Source organism: Musa acuminata, chromosome BXJ2-6, assembly GCF_036884655.1.
Source record: "Musa acuminata AAA Group cultivar baxijiao chromosome BXJ2-6, Cavendish_Baxijiao_AAA, whole genome shotgun sequence".
NCBI classification, from domain to species: domain Eukaryota; kingdom Viridiplantae; phylum Streptophyta; class Magnoliopsida; order Zingiberales; family Musaceae; genus Musa; species Musa acuminata.
Genome location: NC_088343.1, coordinates 45,160,422 through 45,181,329, shown reverse-complemented (window position 1 = coordinate 45,181,329; position 20,908 = coordinate 45,160,422). Strand labels below are relative to the sequence as shown.

At 39.0% G+C, this 20,908-nt stretch overlaps 2 protein-coding genes and 2 long non-coding RNA genes across 5 annotated transcripts; 2 read left to right on the top strand and 2 right to left on the bottom strand.

The window, feature by feature from the left end:
- Nucleotides 1-58: 58 nt before the first annotated feature.
- Nucleotides 59-4,479, top strand: LOC103989990 (protein FAR1-RELATED SEQUENCE 5). 2 transcript variants are annotated; one of them, XM_065115079.1, is made up of 6 exons: nucleotides 59-492; nucleotides 601-813; nucleotides 1,711-3,579; nucleotides 3,649-3,708; nucleotides 3,920-4,031; nucleotides 4,146-4,479. In XM_065115079.1, the coding sequence occupies exons 2-5, from the start codon at nucleotides 751-753 to the stop codon at nucleotides 3,980-3,982; spliced, it is 2,055 nt and encodes a 684-aa protein (XP_064971151.1). In that variant the 5' UTR covers nucleotides 59-492; nucleotides 601-750; the 3' UTR covers nucleotides 3,983-4,031; nucleotides 4,146-4,479. The 2 variants fall into 2 exon arrangements, with proteins under 2 accessions (XP_064971151.1, XP_009407252.2); XM_009408977.3 differs by having other exon boundaries at nucleotides 60-492; nucleotides 711-813.
- A 1,143-nt stretch (nucleotides 4,480-5,622) lies between these two features.
- On the bottom strand, nucleotides 5,623-6,531 carry LOC135613755 (uncharacterized). The gene is made up of 2 exons (XR_010487368.1): nucleotides 6,149-6,531; nucleotides 5,623-5,997 (listed from the first exon to the last, which is right to left on the bottom strand). It is a non-coding gene; the product is annotated as an uncharacterized LOC135613755 (long non-coding RNA).
- A 5,463-nt stretch (nucleotides 6,532-11,994) lies between these two features.
- Nucleotides 11,995-12,653, top strand: LOC135613754 (uncharacterized). Its single transcript, XR_010487367.1, has 2 exons — nucleotides 11,995-12,134; nucleotides 12,224-12,653. It is a non-coding gene; the product is annotated as an uncharacterized LOC135613754 (long non-coding RNA).
- Nucleotides 12,654-19,329: 6,676 nt separating this feature from the next.
- LOC135614022 (uncharacterized) lies at nucleotides 19,330-20,222 on the bottom strand. Its single transcript, XM_065111013.1, has 2 exons — nucleotides 19,580-20,222; nucleotides 19,330-19,409 (listed from the first exon to the last, which is right to left on the bottom strand). The coding sequence occupies exons 1-2, from the start codon at nucleotides 20,220-20,222 to the stop codon at nucleotides 19,330-19,332; spliced, it is 723 nt and encodes a 240-aa protein (XP_064967085.1).
- Between the last annotated feature and the right edge of the window lie 686 nt (nucleotides 20,223-20,908).

Below are 20,908 nucleotides of genomic sequence, written 5' to 3'. Positions count from 1 at the left end.
CTGGACGCGTGGCGGACGTAAGGGCGACTAAATCGTTTTCTTAAACGGAACTTGCAGCCGATCTCCTTTTGCTGCTTCTCCTTCCCTGTCCCCGCCCCCGATCCACGGGATGAGATAAACCCTAGTTCCGTGGAAACCGTAAATCACGTGTACTTCGCTGACTGAATCCGTAAGAGAGTCTTCGATCCGGTGTAGCACATCGATTTTACCGATGATTGCGGACTTAATTCAAGCTTAGGAGTTTCTCGTTCCGGACGAATCCGTCTATCGCTTTCGTTATTCGGTTGGGAGAAGAGTTCCTTCTTTTCTTGATGTTGCCGTGAGATAAAGCGAGAGGCCGAAGTCGTAGCCACCGAATGGACCACAGACGTGCCGATTGCTGAGTCCTTCCATCGGCAGCGGCCGTGACGATCCCCAGATGCCGATCGAGCAGGATAAGGACCAGGAGGTGCAGGCCGGCAATGGCGAGGATTTGGTGGAGGGCCCAGTCAGGTAAGAGCCATGCTTCCACTTCTTACCTCTATACCCTTCTAGTCCTCGAACTAAGCTTCGAGGACCTCGGCATTACGGCATTACAGTGCATAATTTCTTTTCTTTTAGGGTTTGCATAAAGAAGACCCTTATGGCTGGATTGTATGTCATGGAATTTTGTGGAGAGAGATTATCTTATGATCTGAAACCGGTGACTAACCAGTCTTCAACGTTTACAGATGCCATAATTGTGGAATCAGCGCAAAGCTTACATGCCATATGCGAAGCGGCCCAGAGGGACGACGAACACTATGCAATGCATGTGGAATTGCTTGGAGAAAGGTACACGTTTAGATTTGCTTCAAAGCTGTCTATGATGAATTCATTGTTCTGAATTCCCCTTTTTTGTTGTGTATTGGCAACAAATTGAGATTTTATTTCATCAGTTCTTAATGACTAATTTCAATTTCGCTTTTGGGGTGCATATAGTATTGGTAGCGTAAATGGTGAGCAACTATGTACTGCCAGCATAAGCATCGAACAGCTCACTTCATTGAGCTAATTAATTAAACAGCCGGGTGAAAAGCTAGTTTTCATAGGAGAAGCTAGTGAAAATAAAATGTGATGTAATCACCTAGGAGGATAGACCTTGATGCTTTGATCTTCTTAGCTTCTTTAAGTCTTTGTCAATAGGTGTTCCACATACTTCTTTGGTTCTCACGTGGTAAAAGTGTAACCTGTATGCCCCATAGATCCGAGAAACTCGAGAATGTTGTATGCATGAAAATGTATACTCCAGAAAGTTATTCATATGCATGTATTCTGTTGCGTGATCTTAACAAGATAGAGTCCATTCAGTTGAAGGGTGTCAATATCTTCTCCTTCATTGATTATAATCTGTGGAATAGATTTTGGTTATATTCTCATGTGTCACTTGCAATTAACTGGAATTGTCATTTTTAAGACTCATTTAATTGAATCTTTCCTTCATGCAAAATATAAAGCTTGTACAGATCTTTCGAGTCTCAATACCTATTTTTCTTAATATGCCAGAAACCCTGGGGCTTTCTTCCACCCACTAGTGCATCAAGTTTGAGCTATTAAGAGATCATTCCGATTGATCTGAAACAAATAATATTTGTCATCACTCTGGATGTCAAAATATTTTATGGCTTTCTCTGTATCTGCCTTTTATTTTTGACTTACTGTATGCCTTAATGCGGGAGTTTGGTTGAGCAGGGAAAACAGAGAAAAGTTATAGACTATGAAGTTCCAATGAAGGACTTGGTAAATACAAAAATGGTGCCAGAAGTCGATATGGAATTTGAAAATGAAGACAAAGCATATGAATTCTACAACAGATATGCTGGGATGATAGGATTTAGTGTACGGAAAGGTTGGATAGATAAATCATCTGACAAAATTACTCGATCCAGAACACTTGTTTGCTCAAGAGAAGGATTTCGTAAAGACAAAAAGGGAGCCAAGGAAGTAAAGAAACCACGACCAGAAACTAGAATTGGTTGCCCAGCACGTTTGACCATTAAACTTAGACCTAGTGGTACATACCGTGTTACTGAATTTGTGCCAGACCATAACCATCAGCCTGCACCCCCTTCAGCTATGCACATGTTAAGGTCTCAAAGGGTATTGACTGAAGTTCAAGCTGCCGAGGCAGATTTATCTGATGATTCTGGAACCACTCCAAAATCAGCTAACCAGCAAACAGGCAGACAGGTTGCAGGTTCTCAAAGTGTCAGATATCTTCCTGTAGATCACAGAATGGGTCTTCGCACAAAACGTATGAAGCCTATGCAGATGGGAGATGCAGAAGCTGTACTGAAGTACCTACAAAACATGCAACTTAATGACCCATCTTTTTTTCATGCAATACTAATTGATGAGGATGATAAATTGACCAATATTTTCTGGGCAGATGCGAAGTCTATGTCTGACTTCAACTACTTTGGTGATGTTGTTTGTCTAGATACAACTTACAGGGTGAATGGATATGGTAGGCCATTTGCACCTTTTCTAGGTGTCAATCACCACAAGCAAATAGTTATTTTTGGTGCAGCTCTCCTGTATGATGAAACCATAGAGTCTTTCAAGTGGTTGTTTAATACTTTCAAGATTGCAATGCGTGGAAAACAACCAAAAACTATCCTGACGGACCAGTCTATGTCGATAAGCAATGCACTAAATGCAGTTTGGCCAGGTACCAGTCATCGTCTTTGCGTGTGGCAAGTCTATCAAAATGCTGTTAAGCATCTTAACAATGTGTTCCAAGGTTCAAAGACTTTTGCAAAGGATTTTGGTAGGTGTATCTTTGACTATGAAGATGAGGAAGAGTTCTTGCCGGCATGGCAGACAATGCTAGAAAAGTATGATCTTAGAAACAATGAATGGTTGGCAAATCATTTTGGAGATAGGGAGAATTGGGCCTTGGCATATGGCCGAGAAACACTTTGTGCTGATATGAAAAGCACGCTACAAAATGAAAACTTTAGTTTGCTAAAGAAGTACCTGACTCCACAACTTGACCTGCTGTCGTTTTTTAAGCATTACATGAGGGTGGTGGATGACCATAGATATGCTGAACTGCAAGCTGATTTCCATGCGAGCCAAAGTGTTCCAAGAATACCTCCTTCGAAAATGTTAAGGCAAGCAGCTTCATTGTATACTCCTGCAGTGTTTCAAATGTTTCATAAAGAGTTTGAGGTATTCATGGATTGCATGCTATTCAGCAGTGGTGAGGTTGGGACAATATCAGAATATAGAATCACTGTTGGTGATAATCCAAAAGAATACTTTGTTAGGCTCGATTCAACTGATTGTTCAGTTGCCTGCAGTTGTAAAAAATTTGAATTTGTTGGGGTTCATTGTGGTCATGTATTAAAAGTACTTGATGTTAGAAACATTAAAGAGCTACCAGAACGTTATTTCTTGAAGAGGTGGAGAAGGGATGCTAAGACTGATACAGAGTCTGACCCTGGAGGGGTTACACTTGATGGCGACCCTAAGTCTCCTGTAACAACTCTAATGCATGCACCCTTCTCCTCATATGTTCATCACCTAGGATCTCGTGCAATAACTCAATTTAGTGAGGTAATGCTGCTACTTGTCTTGGCTATTTAATATTCAGTAGTACTTATGATAACATTCCAATAAATCCAGGAATCTCCGGCTTCTGATTCACATCAACAATTACTCCATGGCGCTGCTCAGTTAAGTCAGGTAATATCCACAGCAACTAAAAATTGAATTCCATAGTGCTGAGTTAGATGGAACATGCAAGTCGTAGCCAATGGTTAATTTCATAAAGCAATTAAGGATATTTTATATATTACAATTACCAATCATGTTTTTTATTTTTTTAATCATCTAAGATCAAACTATAAAGTCTATACGCTGTGTTATTTAATCATTTTATCTGAATGCCTTGCAGGGTTATACAACACCAAATCTGCATTCACAACCAATTTTCACTAATTCTCAGTTGAATCACTAGAGCAACCACAACTGGGCATAAATCTCAACTCCAGATTGCTGATGATAATGTAAATATTGCTACTCTTTTGAGTTATGACTGGGCAACTTATTTACAGTTAATGATAATAGCATGATTTAATCTTGATTTGCAATGATTTAATCTTGTGCTTGTCCATTCGCAGGTGCTACACTGCAGATCATTACTTCATGATGGTATAAAATATGGGTGTCCATCTCATCGTTTTGATTTCTATCCCACTGAAAAGAGCTGCACAACATCTGCTATATTTGATTGGCAGAGGATGGTGAGTCCCTCCCTAAATCTGATGGCTGCCTCTGTTGAGTGTGACGTAATGATGATGCTGTTTGTCTTTGTTTACATATGCTGGGTAATCATAGTTGCTAACACTAACTGTAAGAACCAACACTGTTATGTGTAGCATTATGTGGGATGGCAGCATGCAGCTCCTGGGACAGTTGTATGTCTGTGCAGTAACTAGCCCGGTTCTGACCTTAGATGACTCAGTCCAGTTTTTGCTTCAAAAGGAAAATGAGAATATTTTACCTTCAAAATCCTATTACAAACTAGAGAGCAAAAATAGGATGTTAATTCGCCATCCAAATGTGATCGACTTGGGAATATTTGGCAAATGGGGCAAGTCAGTGGACACATGAATTGTCCTCTCTGAAGGTGTAAACTTACATCCACTCCAACAAAAAAAAGGAGTGTGAAAACTTCACCAACTATTAGGGTTCCTTTTTTTCTTAAAACCTTTACAATTCATTCAGATTCAGTAACAAGTTTTGTTATATCCATATAAATTATTCTAAGCACAAATCCTGCAACCCCAAGCTTCCAAGGGGACTCAGTGCAGCTATATTGTTTTCTTTCATTCGTTCGTTGAAACATGAAATGACCAAAAAGGACAGACTGTTACTAAATGACACATGATCGATGGACTCGGCTCGGTCCAATATCGATCCGCTCAGTTCAAAGAGTAATAATAGGGTGGAAAATAAAATAATAAAAAACTTTCCAATATTGGATGTGGCCGAAGAGAGAAACTTCCCCTATCATCATCACACTCCTTAATCAATCATGGTGATGTTTGGATCAATTTAACTTTGGGCTCCCGATCTAACTTTTTTTTTTCGATGCTCTGATTGATTAATCACGACACGAAATGAAAAATAAAAAATTTTAAATAAAATAATAATTATTTTTTATTATTTTATAATAAATCTAACTGAAAAATAATATTCTTTTAACATTTTTTTATTTTATATATTATACTGGGATGTTCGAGTCACGTAGATCATTGCATGACCTGTAGTACTCCCCCGTACTAACTCTGCTTGATAGGGATCAATACTTTTTTGGAATACATATATATATATATATATATATATATATATATATATATATATATATATATATATATATATATATATATCTGTCTCTCTTTTATCGAGGAGCGTCATCCAACTATAATATATATGAGTGCCCTCATTGTGGCTTCTAATTGCAGCATGGTAGCATCGAATCGACAACCTTCTCTACTTTTGCGAATCCTCAGGCATCCTTCTCATTTCTCACTGTTATTATACGTACAACCATTTGCCTCGCACACTGTTGTTCAAAGATGTAAGCAAGAAAAATGAACAAAGATAAATCTGCATCTGATGCAGACTATTTCTGTATCATTAAATAAATACATTTTATTTATTTATATATATATACATACACACAACGCTAAAATAAAATGTTACATCTTCTCCTTTAACCAAAAAAAAAAAAGGAGAAAAAAAAAAAACGGATTATTGGATTCATAACATCTTCTTCAAACTTTCTAGCTCAATAGAAGAATTCTTTAAACCAGTGTCGGTATCCTCCTGCTTCGATCTGATTCGCCAATCTCATTGCCGGCACGAGGTAGCTTCAATCTCTCCCTTGTTGCCGCTTCGAACTCTCTCCGTTCATCTAGTAGAATTTGGCGAGACCGGCATTCTTCACTGCAAAATCCCTTGTCTCCCCTGCAGTATGATCTCATACCAATCACAAAGAACACTTTGATAGATTCAAAGGTTTCATTAAATAATACATGCATACATACATACATACATACATACATACATACTCACACAGAGAGAGAGAGAGAGAGAGAGAGAGAGAGAGAGAGAGAACCTGTACATGTAAACATCATTGGCAGGGCTCAGCTCCCTCCTGCACAAGCAGCATTTCTTCAGTAAGGCCAACCATGGCAAACCCTTTGGAAGATGGTAAGCCTGAGAGTTCAGATTGCATGTTGTCGTCGTCGGCATCATCATCATCATCATCTTAGCTTTCACCACAACATTGGCTCCTTGCTCCTTGTGATGTATGAGAATGCGAAGGCCTTCAATGCCCTCCGATGGCTGCTGTTTCATGTACCTGAGTCCTCTGTTGCTAAGATGGAAGCTGCTGTCATCTCCTGAGAGCATCTTGAGAGGAAGAAGGTGGGGAAGCACAAGTCTCCGAGCATGAGATGAGGGTTGCAAGTGGAAGCTATGGTGGATATTTGTGACCACTTTATGTCCACAAAAGAATTCATCACCTCTTTCACATGTCACAATAGACCTCTACATAGCTTTGTTGTGCCTTTCGTAGCCATGGATGCAAGATTAGAATAAGGCTGCTAATTGCTTGCCATTATGTGCCTCATGAGCCACGTGACAGGTACTATTTAGATATAATGATGTATATTTGTGTGGGTTGGTTTTGCATTGCTTGCTAGATTTCATTCAATAGCAAAATCTTGTCCACAAGTGATGAATATAATAATGATAGGTGAAAGACTTAAGCTATGTATTAAAAGATCCAACCCAAATTAAAGGGTTATAGAATATTCTGTGCTTGAAGAATTAAAGATGCATACATGTAAACTAGATAGAAATTTTCATTTGCATTGCATAGAAATTTGCAGGGTTAAGAAAGAAGCAAAAAAAAATTCATACAAAGGATAGTGTTACTATCAGATTTGATTCGGATCCAATTTTTTCAAATTGGTCAACTCCTTTCAAAGCGATACTCAAATCCTACAAAATTATATTGAGGGTACCGTCAATGATATACCTTCGAAGCTTAAGTCAATAATCAAGTCATTTGAGTTTTTTTAGTATCTTAAGATATATTTAGGTTTCTCTTTTATAGTGGACACTTTGGATCGTTACGTTCAATCATTGTGCAACCCGTGTACTAACGGGGGTATGAAGTTCAATCGTAATGACAATGTGGAGCTTGTTGATCGTTCATGTGAGACTGATGTATCTTCCAAGCGATATCGATAAGTCGATCGCTTAGGGTTGGCTCATCAACCACGTGACCTCATTAGATCGTATGGATGATCCAAGATGAGACTAACAAGCATGATGCTGACGTATCAGCTGCGTCATTTTTCCCATGGATAAGAAGATAAGCTAAAGGAAGTCTCTTTACTGCTACCAACTCATGAAGAAATCTGAATGATACATCAGAGCATAAAGTGCGGAACACACTGTGCCTCAGACGAGAACAGCAATAGATTGTGCATGGAGTTTGGAGTCTTCTTCCTCTTTGTCACACCCTTCTGCCCATCAGTGTCAGCAGTGGGACAAATGAGAAGTGGAGCTGTTTCTCTCTCCGATGGACTCATGTGTTGCAGCCGCACCAAGTTGTTCTCGTCTCCCTGTAGGATTTGAGTCAGGTTGTCGAATCATTTACATGGCTTATCACTATGCTTTGTGCAAGAATATCTCATTTCCAGATTTATTAGCAGCCTTCGCAGTCGAATAACTGCTAAAGCCAAACTTGCCATTATTTTGAGCTCCCATAATTATGGAGTTCTTTATACTAGATTGAATAGTTGATAGAATTTTCTTGTTTGTAAAGAGAAGTTTGGCGACTTATGATATCCTAAATAAAATGACAATAAAAAGTGAATGTTTCTTTAGGATTTTCTGATAATTATCATTAGTCGAGTAAGATTAGAGACGAGAGTATATTTTTTTAATTAAAAAAATCTAAAGTGTTTCAACCACCTTAGTATAATGATTTAACCTCCTACGGAACTTATATACGTTTAGAAACTCAAAATGTGACTTCTAACGTACCTAAATATATTATCAAAAAAATTTATTTTTTCATACAATTCTTAAAGTCTTTAGGTCAACTAATTAATGACTTTTTTGTTAATTTTTTTCCTAAAATAAACTCCTCTAAAATCCTCTGTAAACCTAAATGGTTCTCTATCATCTACTAGATCTCAATGTATCATTTCACAATAATAAATTAATAATGTAATGTTTGAGGTTTGAGATCTCCATCACCTGTTTAAGGTTTGAGATCCTTCGGCATCCTACATTTTAATGAATTTGTGTTACTTGCAGCTGCTGAAAATATTCAGTTCATCCATTCAGATCAGCTAAACCTAGTGAATCCTGGCTGGATTAGGCTTGATCTGTAGAACCCAGATATGAAGCCCAAATTATTCCCAACTACAAACTCACAAAGAAATTTCAATTAATAATGGAATGAAAGCAATTGATTTACCATCATTTTACTAACATGTTTACAACACAAAGTTTTTTTTTTTTTTGTTTCCAAAGGATAATTTCATCCTGCAGTGAGTTGGATGTTAATTTATCAATGAGAGACTGACAAATAACAAGAGAATCATCAGTTCACTGAAGATATAATAAAAGAGGGAGGAGTAAAGTGTGTCAGCATCCTGTGAATTTGGTTGTACCTAAAACAATAACTAATATTTTTCTCTTCCAGGAAGTGGCCCTTCCATTTTAAATGATTTAGAAGCACATCAATGTAGCTAAAGTTGAGATTTTGTAGAACAATAACTAACATTTAAGGTATAAATTCCATCTTTTATGCCAATCAAACAGATGCATTATCTCATATGCATACATCCACCTAACAGTGACAAAGAAGATGCCACAGACAAAACCAATCAATGCACAAAAGGGGGAAGAACATAAAAGAAAAAGAAGGAACTAAGTTTGAAGTATTAGAACCACATTCTTGATCAATATTTTAGGTGGAATGACATCCCCAGGAAAACAAATGATGCTTGTATGCATCCATAACATATGCAGCTTTGCAACTCAGTATCAAAAAGTACTACTGTATTATCTATTTGGAGATGAGGAGGATTACAGCAGCAAACACCTCCAGTTTGTGGAAGATGAGATCAGCTGTGGAAAAGTATTGAGAAGTCTGAAACAAGTCTTCCCACGATTTCTATTAAAGATATGCAGGGAATAAAACCTAGTCTCTGTCTTATCTTGTTCCTCACCAGCCAATTCTATTCCTTCTGCCAACTTTCAGCTTGGACCAGCTCAGTCCAGTTAGAAGAAAACCAGTTACAACCATCAGAACTAGATTCTCTCTCTCTCTCTCTCTCTCTCTCTCTCTCTCTCTCTCAAGAAATTGTTGTTGATGCTTATAGAATGCAGATGTGCACACCTTTAGATAATATGTAAAGCAGATAAGATGCAAGTTTAGAGTCCAAAAGAGAGCCACATCAACCAGAAAACATTTGGAGGAAAGCACAGGGGAAGTTATTCATATATCCTTCCATGTCTAATTCTGCTTTTCACATGAAAAACTAAAGATGCTCATCTTTGGCCAAAGTGGCTAGAGATCTTTGTGAAGGGGTATGATTAAGAAACATGTGAATCACATTCTTGCAAGTTGAGGAGAAGTCTCTCTGGGTCAAGCTGTTTGATGCTAGCCCACTTGGATATCCTCACAAAACAAATAAGGCTACAATGAGGAATCCTTGCAGCAGATCTCCATTTCATTTGATAGTCTAGAAAATTATTCAGGATTAGCTTATTATAATTCATATATATAAAGGCTTGAAAACTTACAATCTTCTTTCTAATTCTTAAAAAACAATAAATATTTTAGTTCAAAAATTATATCTTCTAATCTATTGAACAATGACATGACTTTTGCAATATAACACTATCGGTTTACACATAAAATATTTTTTAAAAATAATATTTTTTTTTTTGAAAGAGAAGCTATGGTAGCTAACGCTTCTCCTCCCCCTTAAAAACTCTATTTTGCCCTCTCATCTCTCATTTTCTCTTTCTATGTCTATTTTCTACTCTCATAAAGTTTCAATGTAGTCTCGTCCTATTTATGGTAGTTCCCTCTATACTTACATCCTAGGCAATTTTTTTCAAAAAGTCGAAGCGAGTAGGAGATGGACAAGTTGATCCTATACTTCAGGGGCAGCTCTTCCAAATCTAATGTCAAACAAATCTCATAATGAAACTTGATAGTAATAAGTCTTTTTTGCTTAGAAAGACTAGCAAATTAGCTTATATGGGAAGTTCCTCGATACATTTTTGTGCACTTTGATATCTTCAAATCTCTCTTTCCTAAGATCTAAAATATTTCTACTAGGCGTCACATAATAAATATGGTTGAAAATTTCTTCTGCCTTATGTTTCATTTTGTAGAAGAAAATAATATTCTTTTAAGGAGATTATGTTTTCTTAAAAGTCAACATCTTACCATAATCTAGGATGAATAGCTACGACATTATCACCAAACCCAAGAATTATGGGGGTCTCCAGTTGAGAGACCTTCTTACAGTTAAAAGATCTATTTGCTATTTTTGTGAAATATATTCTTTCAATCCTTAACAAAGTTTGACACTTTATGGGTTCATATCTTACTTTAAGAGTCAAATATATTGGAATCTCCACCCCTAGGTTGATTATCATTCCATCAATTTTTCTGGATCTAGGTGGAATATTAACTCTTTTATAAATCTTGATTTAGAAAAATGATCAGCGATGAGAAAATATATGGACCATCGGATAAACTCCCTATAATAATAATAATTGGGGGAGAGATGGCATCTTGTTCTCGTATCTCTGGTCTTCTGAACTTTCAGTAATGATTTATGGATATGATATTCCAACTATTTTCCTCTCTACTAGTAAGTTAGTGGTTGAATCTAAGGAAAAGAAGTGGGCATGGCTAAAACATTTCTTATGGGAACTTTGTTGGACCCGTCTCCTAATGCTTGATCTCTTTGCACACATCCTCAAACATTCAATTGAAAGCTGTAGCGTCCGTCATCTATTTGAAGACTCCTTTGTTGCCCCTCATCTCTTTCATTCTGGACTCTTACGTCAAAACAGAACTTGGCATTCAGGCTCATGGCTGGATGAATGCGAAGGGTATTCTAAATGATGAAATCCTCAGCCTCGTTTCCTATTCTTCTTTTCGGCCTCTTTGACTCAATAGTAATGAGACCTGACAGTCCTTGTTGTACCTTAATGTTTAGGGCTTTAGCCCTTAAGAACGAAACCATGGAACCATCCATATTCACCGCCTGAGGAGACTAAGGCCATGAATTCTCAGAATTCCTCACCTGTCTTTTTAAGGTATTTGGCTTCGTCTTCTTTCCACCTGCTAACAACACTTTGATGGCAGCTGGCTGCTGTGACTACCAAATTCACAACCCATCCATGGTGGAAGCTTTAGCAATCTTTTGGAAGCACTCGAGACTGCTGAAGCACAAACAAGATGGAGGAGATTTCAGCTCCAAACTGATGCACAATCCATTGTTCACAATGGTCAACGGCCATTAGTAGCTGCAAGCCATCATTTCTGTCATACGACTCTTTTTGGCTAATTGTAATGTGGTGGAAGAACGAACCTCCGGATTCTTCAAACTTTTTGACTCTGGACGACTTGGAATAGAGTAGTCATCGTCGGGTCCTCTTGTTTTCGTGAGAATAGAAAATGTATGGCTGTGTTGTAGATTCAAACGATTCAAATGGCTGTAACATCATATGGTAAAACCAAAAGGAAAGCCATGGATATGTTCAAAGGATGTGAGAAAGAATCGAGTGTGTTTCCTCCCCAAAACACAAAAACAAAAGGAGGAGAAGGGAATCAAGCTTGGATAGAAGAGCTGCGTGAGTCACCTGGGAAAAGCTTATTCCTTCCACCCGACATGCACATCAAACAAAAGCCGCCAACCGATCGACTTCCCTCGTCTCCATATAAACACCCACCACCCCTCGAGTTCCCTCACCACCACCACCACCACCTCAACCCTCAACACCACCGTCGCCATGTCTCGACTTCCCATGACCACCATCCTTCGCCTCAGGTGAGCTTCAGTTTGCACTCCCACTCCTCCAATGATCAAACCCAACAACCCTAATACTTCTTCTTCTTCTTCTTCTTTGTATTTGACAGCCGGCGGTCGTACGCCGTAGTTGCAGCGGAGGCCTCGCGTGCACCGGCAGCGGATGAAGAGGTTGCGAGAGCTGCTGTGGTGGCCGGGGAGCAGGGCGCAGCGACGAGGGAGAAGGTCTTTTGGATGAGGGACCCGAAGACGGGGAACTGGATGCCAGAGAACCGGTTTGGCGACCTCGACGTGGCTGAGCTCCGTGCCCGATTCCTCAGCTTTAACCACGGGAAATGAACATCGACACCTTTACAGATCGAGAGTCTACTCTTGCTACTGGAGTCGATCTCAAGTTATGCTTTGGTTCTCTATCTTCTAGTTTCTATGAACGCTAAACGATCCTTCACTATCTTGCTGATGTTGTTCGTGAACAACATTGCAGCATTTAGTTGAACCGTAACCACCACATATAAAAGATCTACCGAAGTTGATCTCAAACTATGCTTTTGACTCTTCATCTTCTAGCTTCTGTAAACTTCTGATGCTGCAAGGACTTTTGTCAAAGAACAAGAACTACTTACCAGTGTTGTGAATGAACGCTAAACAATCATTCACCATTGCTGGTGATGTTCATGAAGAATTTTGCAGCATTTAGTTGATGCAATGGCCTGATTCAGCTAAAGCTCATCCTTTCTGACACTGGGATTGCTGCAGTCTATGCCAAGCTTGCATACTACACCAGGAAAAAGGCTACCAGCCAGAACAATTTCCATCCCTTAAGATTTGAATGTTAGATCTTGATCTTACCAAGAAAAAAAGATCATAATGCCACAATTTGTCCTCCCTGATGCCTACTGGGGTCTGCAACTTCTACTGCAAGTGGGCTAATGGGAGATGTGGTTTTCAAGCAGAGGCTGATGGAGATGGCTGTGTGTGTATAGTGTTGGGCCTTCATGCCTATCTTGTTAGACCATTGAGATGGCTTGGAAATGCATACTCATTCATGGGTTTTATTGAGAGAGAGAGAAAAAAAAAAGAAAAAATTTCTTAATTTTGCTAATATGTTGGTAGATTATTCATTTTCCCTTTGTTTGTATCCTCATCAATCCTTAGTTTTGGGTCAAGTTTACAAAAACAAATAGCCCATTATCAAAAATTAAATTAAATTAAGTATTTGATATATAGATATCATATATATAATAGGTAAAACCATCAATTAATCAAGTTTCCTCCATCAAGATTATACTTGAAGATTCCGAGACAGCAACAAAAAAATCTTGATGTTTTACTTTCCTGTTCATATGTCTAGGCTATGCTGGAATTAGTTTGTTTCCTCCCTTGGATATAGTAGAAATTTGTCTCTTTTAATGATGCTCAGCAAAGCTGTATTGTAATTCTAATTACATCATTAAGTAAATCAATTGCATTGCTAACTTAAAACCTATCAAAATAAGAGGCAATGATGCAGATTCAATTCATTGACTTCGCATATCAGCATAGGGATTTGATACAAATGCCCACTATGGAATATGCCAAGCTGCTGCTGCCAGCCTGAATTCTTAGGTCATGGATAAGATTAGCACATAGAAAACACTACCAGGAGTACCTTCAAATAAACCTGGTAGCTTCATGCTGGATCTTTGTCTTTGATCAATCACAGCCTTCATCTCAAAGACCTTGTGGAGCCCCACAAATTGTGCTGCAATAGTTAACAGCACAAATTTCTTCCAATGTCGTACAACTGTCACAGGTGGCATAAGTTATCAGAAAATGGATTTAGGTTTAAATCACAAATGCATCACAAGAAACATAGATAAGTTTTTGTATTAAAAAAAAGATGGATACTTTTGTAGATTTAGTATGCAGAAATTTCTTGGCTACAAACAAAGGCATTGAACTTAAATGTTTTATTTTAGTTAATACTTAGACAAGAAGATAAGACCTAGAGGGATTTGGAATATGATAGAGTTAAGATAATGATAACTAATAGGTGAAGAAATAGACCTCTCAATCAACCATAAGTTTTCACATTAAAGAAACAAAAGATGTCAGAACAGGTTGGATCACAAACTTCATCAAAACTACATAGTTAACTCTCAGAAGACCATTAAGAAGAAGTCTAAATTGAACGATTATATGACTTATTAATCAAATTGGTCTCTCATCAATTATTGGATGAGTACTGTAACTTTCCAAGTATAATTTATGATTAAAAAGAATTTTACCTATTAAAAGAACATAAAAACAAGCAAATCATTATCCTATATGCTGCCTGCACTTCCTTTGTTTCTCCAACCACAGACAAGATTTGACATTATGTTTTCACAAAGATGGCCAATCAAGCAAGCCATTCATCTAAATAGAAACTTACCTTGCCTTCAGGGAACCTCTAGCATTTTCTAATCCTTATTCCTCAACAGCACCACACCTATAAAGATTGGAAAGAGAAGAGATTCAACAACCACCATGGCAATCAGATATTTTCATCCAAACGCTATCCTTCCAAGAGACCAGACAAGAAAGACCATGGTGAGAGCTTCCCTGATCTACAACAGCCAAATATCACCCCAAACATCAGTTTCTTTAAGCAATTTCTTCAGGATCAACCACAAGGTATGATCTCTCTTATAGCTGTAGTAATAACATTGTCATCTGAAAATTTCAAATACGCTGTCCTTTGGATCTTTTACTCTCAGGCTCTGAAGCCTGAAATCATGTCATAGATATCAGCTTGCTATTCTAGCTATTACTGTTGTCAGGTCTACGAAGATCAAGTGAGGGGTATAATATGCTACAGAGATGAAAGAGGAGAAATAATTTGTGAGGGATATGATGAAGGATCAAGACATAGTCACCATTTATCTTCAGAAAATGGAAAAAGAATTTGTGAGGGATACAATGAAAGACCAAGATATCATCTTCGCTCACCAGCACAGGTAGAAGAAACTGTTTGTGAGGCATATGATGACCAGGTGAAGGGTATAATCTGCTGCAGAGATAAAACAGGAGAGATGATCTGTGAGGGAATTGACGAAGGACCAAGATACAGTTACCGGTCATCATCACAAAACACATATGAAGCTAGGTGCAGAAGAAAGCACATCAGTTCTCGCATAAATTCCAATCACATGTCGCATTGAGAGGTAAGACTAAGGAGATACAAGCTTTCATACAGATGTCAAGGTACTTGTTGGTATTATCTGCAAGTTATTCAAGTTTCTAAACATGAATTCTAATGTGTTCAGAATGAGTAAATGATAAAGTTGAATGTTGCCAGCATCAAATTCTGTTTGTGGGAGTTTATATCTAATAAATTTACATTTAACAATGGCTGGACCATGAAAGCTTAGCATCAAGGTTCTCTGATTACCAAAATATAATCACCAAGAAGTAGGAAATATGCATTCAAAATTCAATGGTTTACATGACTCAAGAAGTGATTCAATTCCTATTTGAATGAATCCAAAAACAATCCCAAAAACTGCCTGAGATATGATGTTAGCCAAGGCTCAATAATGCTTACCAAAATCTACCTGAGAGACGGTGAAAACGAGAGACTTCCTCATTTTCATAATAACCATTAACCATTGCAAGTGCTGCATAATGACTTTCTCAAAAATAATTTTCACTCATTTCATCCTCAACTAGAACTTCCTCTAGTGTTTAACGAATATAAATATTAGTATATCTTTTCTAGTAAATCCACATGTCCGTCAACTACCCTCATCTTAGTAAAATTAACTTTTTGAATATGTATCCTAATTGGCCTTACATTCTGAAAAATAAAAGTATATCAGGCCTTTCATCTACCAGATGTGTTCTTTTCAAATTTAAGAGGCCCATGACAATCATACATCATTGCATCTGACTTCTTCCATTTTAACTATCTCGGTTTAACTCTGTGATTGATATCAATCTCTGTTTCCTATTGAATCATACATCTAAGATACCGAATTTTTTTACTATTAAAACTACTAAACCATTTATATTAACTATACCTTCAAAACCTCTGTTTGCGTTTATACGATAGAACCTATTAAATTAAGACCTTGGTTTCTAAATTTTTCTCCATAGCTTAAGATCATTCCAATTCGATATTTGAACAATCAAGATGATGTCAACAACCAATAGTCATCTTCGTTATAACTTAATCACCACAACAAGCAACTGTGACTCACAACTATGTGAGATTGGCAACATGAATCCTGTTTTCCTAGAAAACTTACAGTGGTAAAAGCTCATTAGGCATTTCACCTATTGTATCTTCAAGTCACCAACATATACAATTAGACGACTTCACCAAATCCCAAGAAGGCGAAATTCCGCAGAAAACGGCCATAAAAAGCACAGTTCGATCGGTCGAATCGAGTAGATGAGAGCGTCGGCTGGGAGGAATGGTGTCTGCCTGAGAACTTGCTGAGGAAAAAGAGGAATGAGGATTCGATTTAGGGTTCTTACCACCGACGGGGCCAACGGAGACGAAGAGACCGCGCGGGAGCGAACTGAAGAGGAGGAGAACGTGGGAAGGTTCGTTGGCTAAGAGATTAAACTGAACCCAAACGTATTTATAGTCCAAACGAGGCCGAGGTCAAATTTTACCCAATTCGATTAGGCTCGGCATTGTTGATGGCCAAATCGTAATACTCTACATGTTTGCCCTGCCATGTAGTACAAATTAATTGGCACTTATTCCTATAAAGGATCTATTGTTATGATTCCATTTTCAAGAGTATTTTAGATATTTTGTATTATTTTGTTTAAATATAAACTATTAACTAATGAATATAATTAATAGTGATTCGAGGAGGGTGGAGATAGGACAGATTGTTAAATAATAATAATAATAATAATAATAAATGTTATTTCTTCTCCTTTAGTTTTGAATGCATGTTCTATTTGGCATTGGATTATCCCACATAATTGAATTTTTAAATTTGTGTTTGTTATTGTATATTTTGATAATTCGATTGGATATTAATTCAAACTCGATCTAAGATCCTATCTATTGCTTTATCTTATATAGATGTCAGCAAGTGCTAAACTCACTTGATTATAGATACGATAAATCTTATAAAATTACATCGAAAGATATACTCAACTAATGTCGAGTCTAATTTTGTGCTTAGTAAATTTGAGTTTAAGAGTTTTAGAGAATTAGAAAACAAATATGATGCATCTTTTATAGCAGGGTTTCAAAATAGTTATGTTTGATAATATACCTTAATACCAAGATGATTACATACCTTTTTCAGTACCAAATTTAATCATGTTATACTAAATTTGAATATTGTAGATCTCTTATAAATGAGATTGTATCGAGATGATAACACTGTTAGTCATATGATGCTTGATGTGAGTTATTGGTCACATAACTATAGTGTTGATTGCATGGTTTATCCATGCAACAGTGAGGTGTCAACCATGTCCTCCCCATTGCATGTTCCATTGGAAAAATCTAACTAAAAGGATATAAAATATAAAAATATTAATCATATCAATTTAGGGAATTATTTTAATCTGTATATCACTAAAAAATATATATGTGCAGCAACACGAGTTTTAAAAAAAGGACCTAATTTATAATTCTATAGTTACAGTCCTAATTTAGGATTAACAAGGTTTTTAGTGGTATAAATTAATTAGATGTGGTGCCTCTAAGGAAAGATCAGCTCACTCTTGACACCTTATGCCACTCTTCTCAAGGAGATGCTATGGAAGATGTACATGAGCTGTGAAGATCCAAAGAGATGCGAATCCAAATCCAACAGTTGGCAGGTCGAATCCAATGAAATGGCATTGTGTTGACATGTTCTACACTCTGTGGTATTAATAACTATTTTCCTAGTAGAGATTGAGTTTATAATTGCAGATGTGGGCATCAATCATTTGGCTAGCAAGAAGAAGACAACTATTAATCCATGAAGGGTCAAATCAAAAAGGTCCACGGAGGGAGAACAGTCAACTTCAAGTTCCCTAGAGGTCAACCACCAGGCTCAATATCCTCGTAATCCACCAAATCTTGACCTACTTTAATGGGCAACCTTCCTCTTCTCCGCTAAGAATCCAAGTAGTTCAACCGCACGAAGCTTTTTTCCATGTTCACGTTTCCCTACGTCAAGAAAGGTCTTACATGCTCGAGCCTACTTGCATCCTGCACCCTGATTCAACTTCGTCCCAGATATATGCTGCTAAGGCCCAGGCTTGATAATGTATCAGATTCAGTAAGATCATCATCTTCTTCTTTGCGGTGTTCGTCCATCATGGTGGCCGGGAGACACGCAGTTCCACGGTCGAACAAGGGAGGAAGAAGGTCTCTCATGAAGGAGCTGCGGGCGAGGGGCCTACATCGCAAGCCGCTGCTGCGCCACCATGCTCCTCTGCTGGCGTATCCATGGAGCTGACTGAACAAAATGCTGAGTTCATGGCTTTGTTTCAGCACATCGATCCTTTTTCTTGTTCTTCTCCCGATCGATCGCGCCACCATATGGAAGGATGTCCATGTGCTGATATCATGGCCTTGCCATCGCAATGCTTCTTCCTCGTCCATTCATTCTTCTGGAGTTGTCGTAGCAAAGAAATGATCACATCGCAGCCGCAGCAACGAGAGGATCAATGCATCAACGTAGCAGCACCTCCTTTTATCTTTGTGTGTTTGACACGGATGGAAAGTTTCCATTGTTTATTCTGATATGCATGACTCCTATTAAATTCATTGTTCCAAGTGGAGCGCACACTCTCAGATTACGAGATTTAAATGTGCATTTAGACTTTACTCGCATGCATGCATGCATGTCAAAATTTGCTGGTAAATACCGTCACCTTCCCTCCTCTGAACTTTGAGAAAGAACATGCATTCATTGGTCACGAGAAACAACAAAAAAGTTCGAAAAAATCACGGTGGCTAACGACGCCTGTAGAAGACGATTGATCAGAAGACGAAAAACACACAACTATCAATCCTCATTAGTTTGCTAATTTACACCATCCTCCAATTACTCCTTGCTGCTGCTGCTGCTGCTACTATTGCCGGATTCTGAAACACGATATGACCTCAAGTGTCTAAAAAAGAAATAAACCTTCGTTGACCCCTCCCTCTCTTGAAGTCCAATCTTTGTTATATACAGAAGATGTGAGATCCGCTCAGATGATACTCCTCTTCTCCTGTCGTTTGCCATCACCAGCTTTGTCTCAGAGAACAAGCCACCGCCTGTGCCCAATGCCGCAATCTTGTCTTCACGTGCTGCGGACTGTCTCCTGTTACAGAAAGATCGTGACATCCCAGCCAACGCCAAGAACCATGAGTTGTTATTAGAATCATCAATGCATGTTTCAGCTCAAGAATCTCGACCATTTCGTAATGCGTCGACAGGTGAACGCTAATTGTTAAGCGTGCAATGGTAAAGAGGAGAGGAGGATTACAGCACCTGGATTGCAGATCTTCCAACAATCTGAAGCTCCTGACTGCGACTGTTCGTTGGGACTTCGCGGGCTCGGGAGGCCGTCCAGAGCGGATGACGAAGAGGTGGCGGTCGGGGTGGAGGCCGGGCTCGGCGATGATTGAAGCTTGGGGTCGGAGAGCTGGCGGTTGACGGCGAAGTATAGGTTGAGGGCGGGGAGAGTGTCGCAGAGGCCTTGTCCACCTTCCTCTTCGTTGAAGCCAAACCCAAGGTCGATGGAACCCCTGAGCTCGTCGAGGTCCTCGTCGGTCAAGCTCCTCGTCCTTCCATCCAACCGCCTCTCGCTCCCCTCGGTCGCCTCCTCATCTCCTCCTCCTCCTTCTCCGCGGCCGCCTCCCTCCATCAGACGCCTCGTCTGCAGTATCTGCCTCCTCCTCTTCTCCCACTTGGCCTCCATTCTCGTCTCCCTCATCGACAACTGCTTCGAAAGCAGCCTCCTTTTGTTGATGCCGAGGGCAAGGCCAGTACTGATGCCGTTTGCGGGGTTCCATGCCGGCGGATGCGCTTGCTCTTCGATCTCCACCACCGCCTCTTCCTCCGCCTCACTCTCCGAAGACGACGACGACGACGACACTTGCAGCAGCTGATGCACCACCGTGTTATTCTTCATCCGTTCTGCCATCTCCGCACTTGTTCGATCCTCCTCCTGCCTCAGGCCTCACCGTAAAACACATCTGACGCCGCCGCTGGACGACGGCCGCAGCAAGATGAGGCAGAAGAGGAGAGAAGGATCGGGAACTCCTCCCTTCTTTCGTGAGGAGTGGCTGTTACCTGATGAATATATAAGGCTTTGTTGGAACGCCATCTCCGACCACTAATCATCCGAGATGCAATGGACGCCGCTCCTATTAATTCACATTACCTATTTTTTTCCTGGGGTCTCTACTTGTGCTGTACGTGGAAGGAACGAAAAGGAGAAGATTTTGGAGTCTATACATAGAACGTGACCTTCCATTTCTACAGATCACGATCTGGAAGCAGATTCGCCTATCTCCTCCATTCTACAGATGAAATGTTCTTTGTATCATAGACTTGGTCACCATACATTTAATCTGAATGCAAGTGATATTCGTAATCCATTGACTTGATGAACGCAGCGTTCTTCTGCAACCTCAAAGCTTCGAGTTACACTCTCCTGCAAAACTCTGCTTTGCTGGATCAAATGAGTCGACATGTAGAGGACTTGTTGATCGAGTAGTCAACTTCGATATGTCATACGAAAGATTATTCCATGACTGATAGTCGATGGTTGATGGTTTTAGTTCCATCTGATGTCAAATTATGTCTTCTGTATAG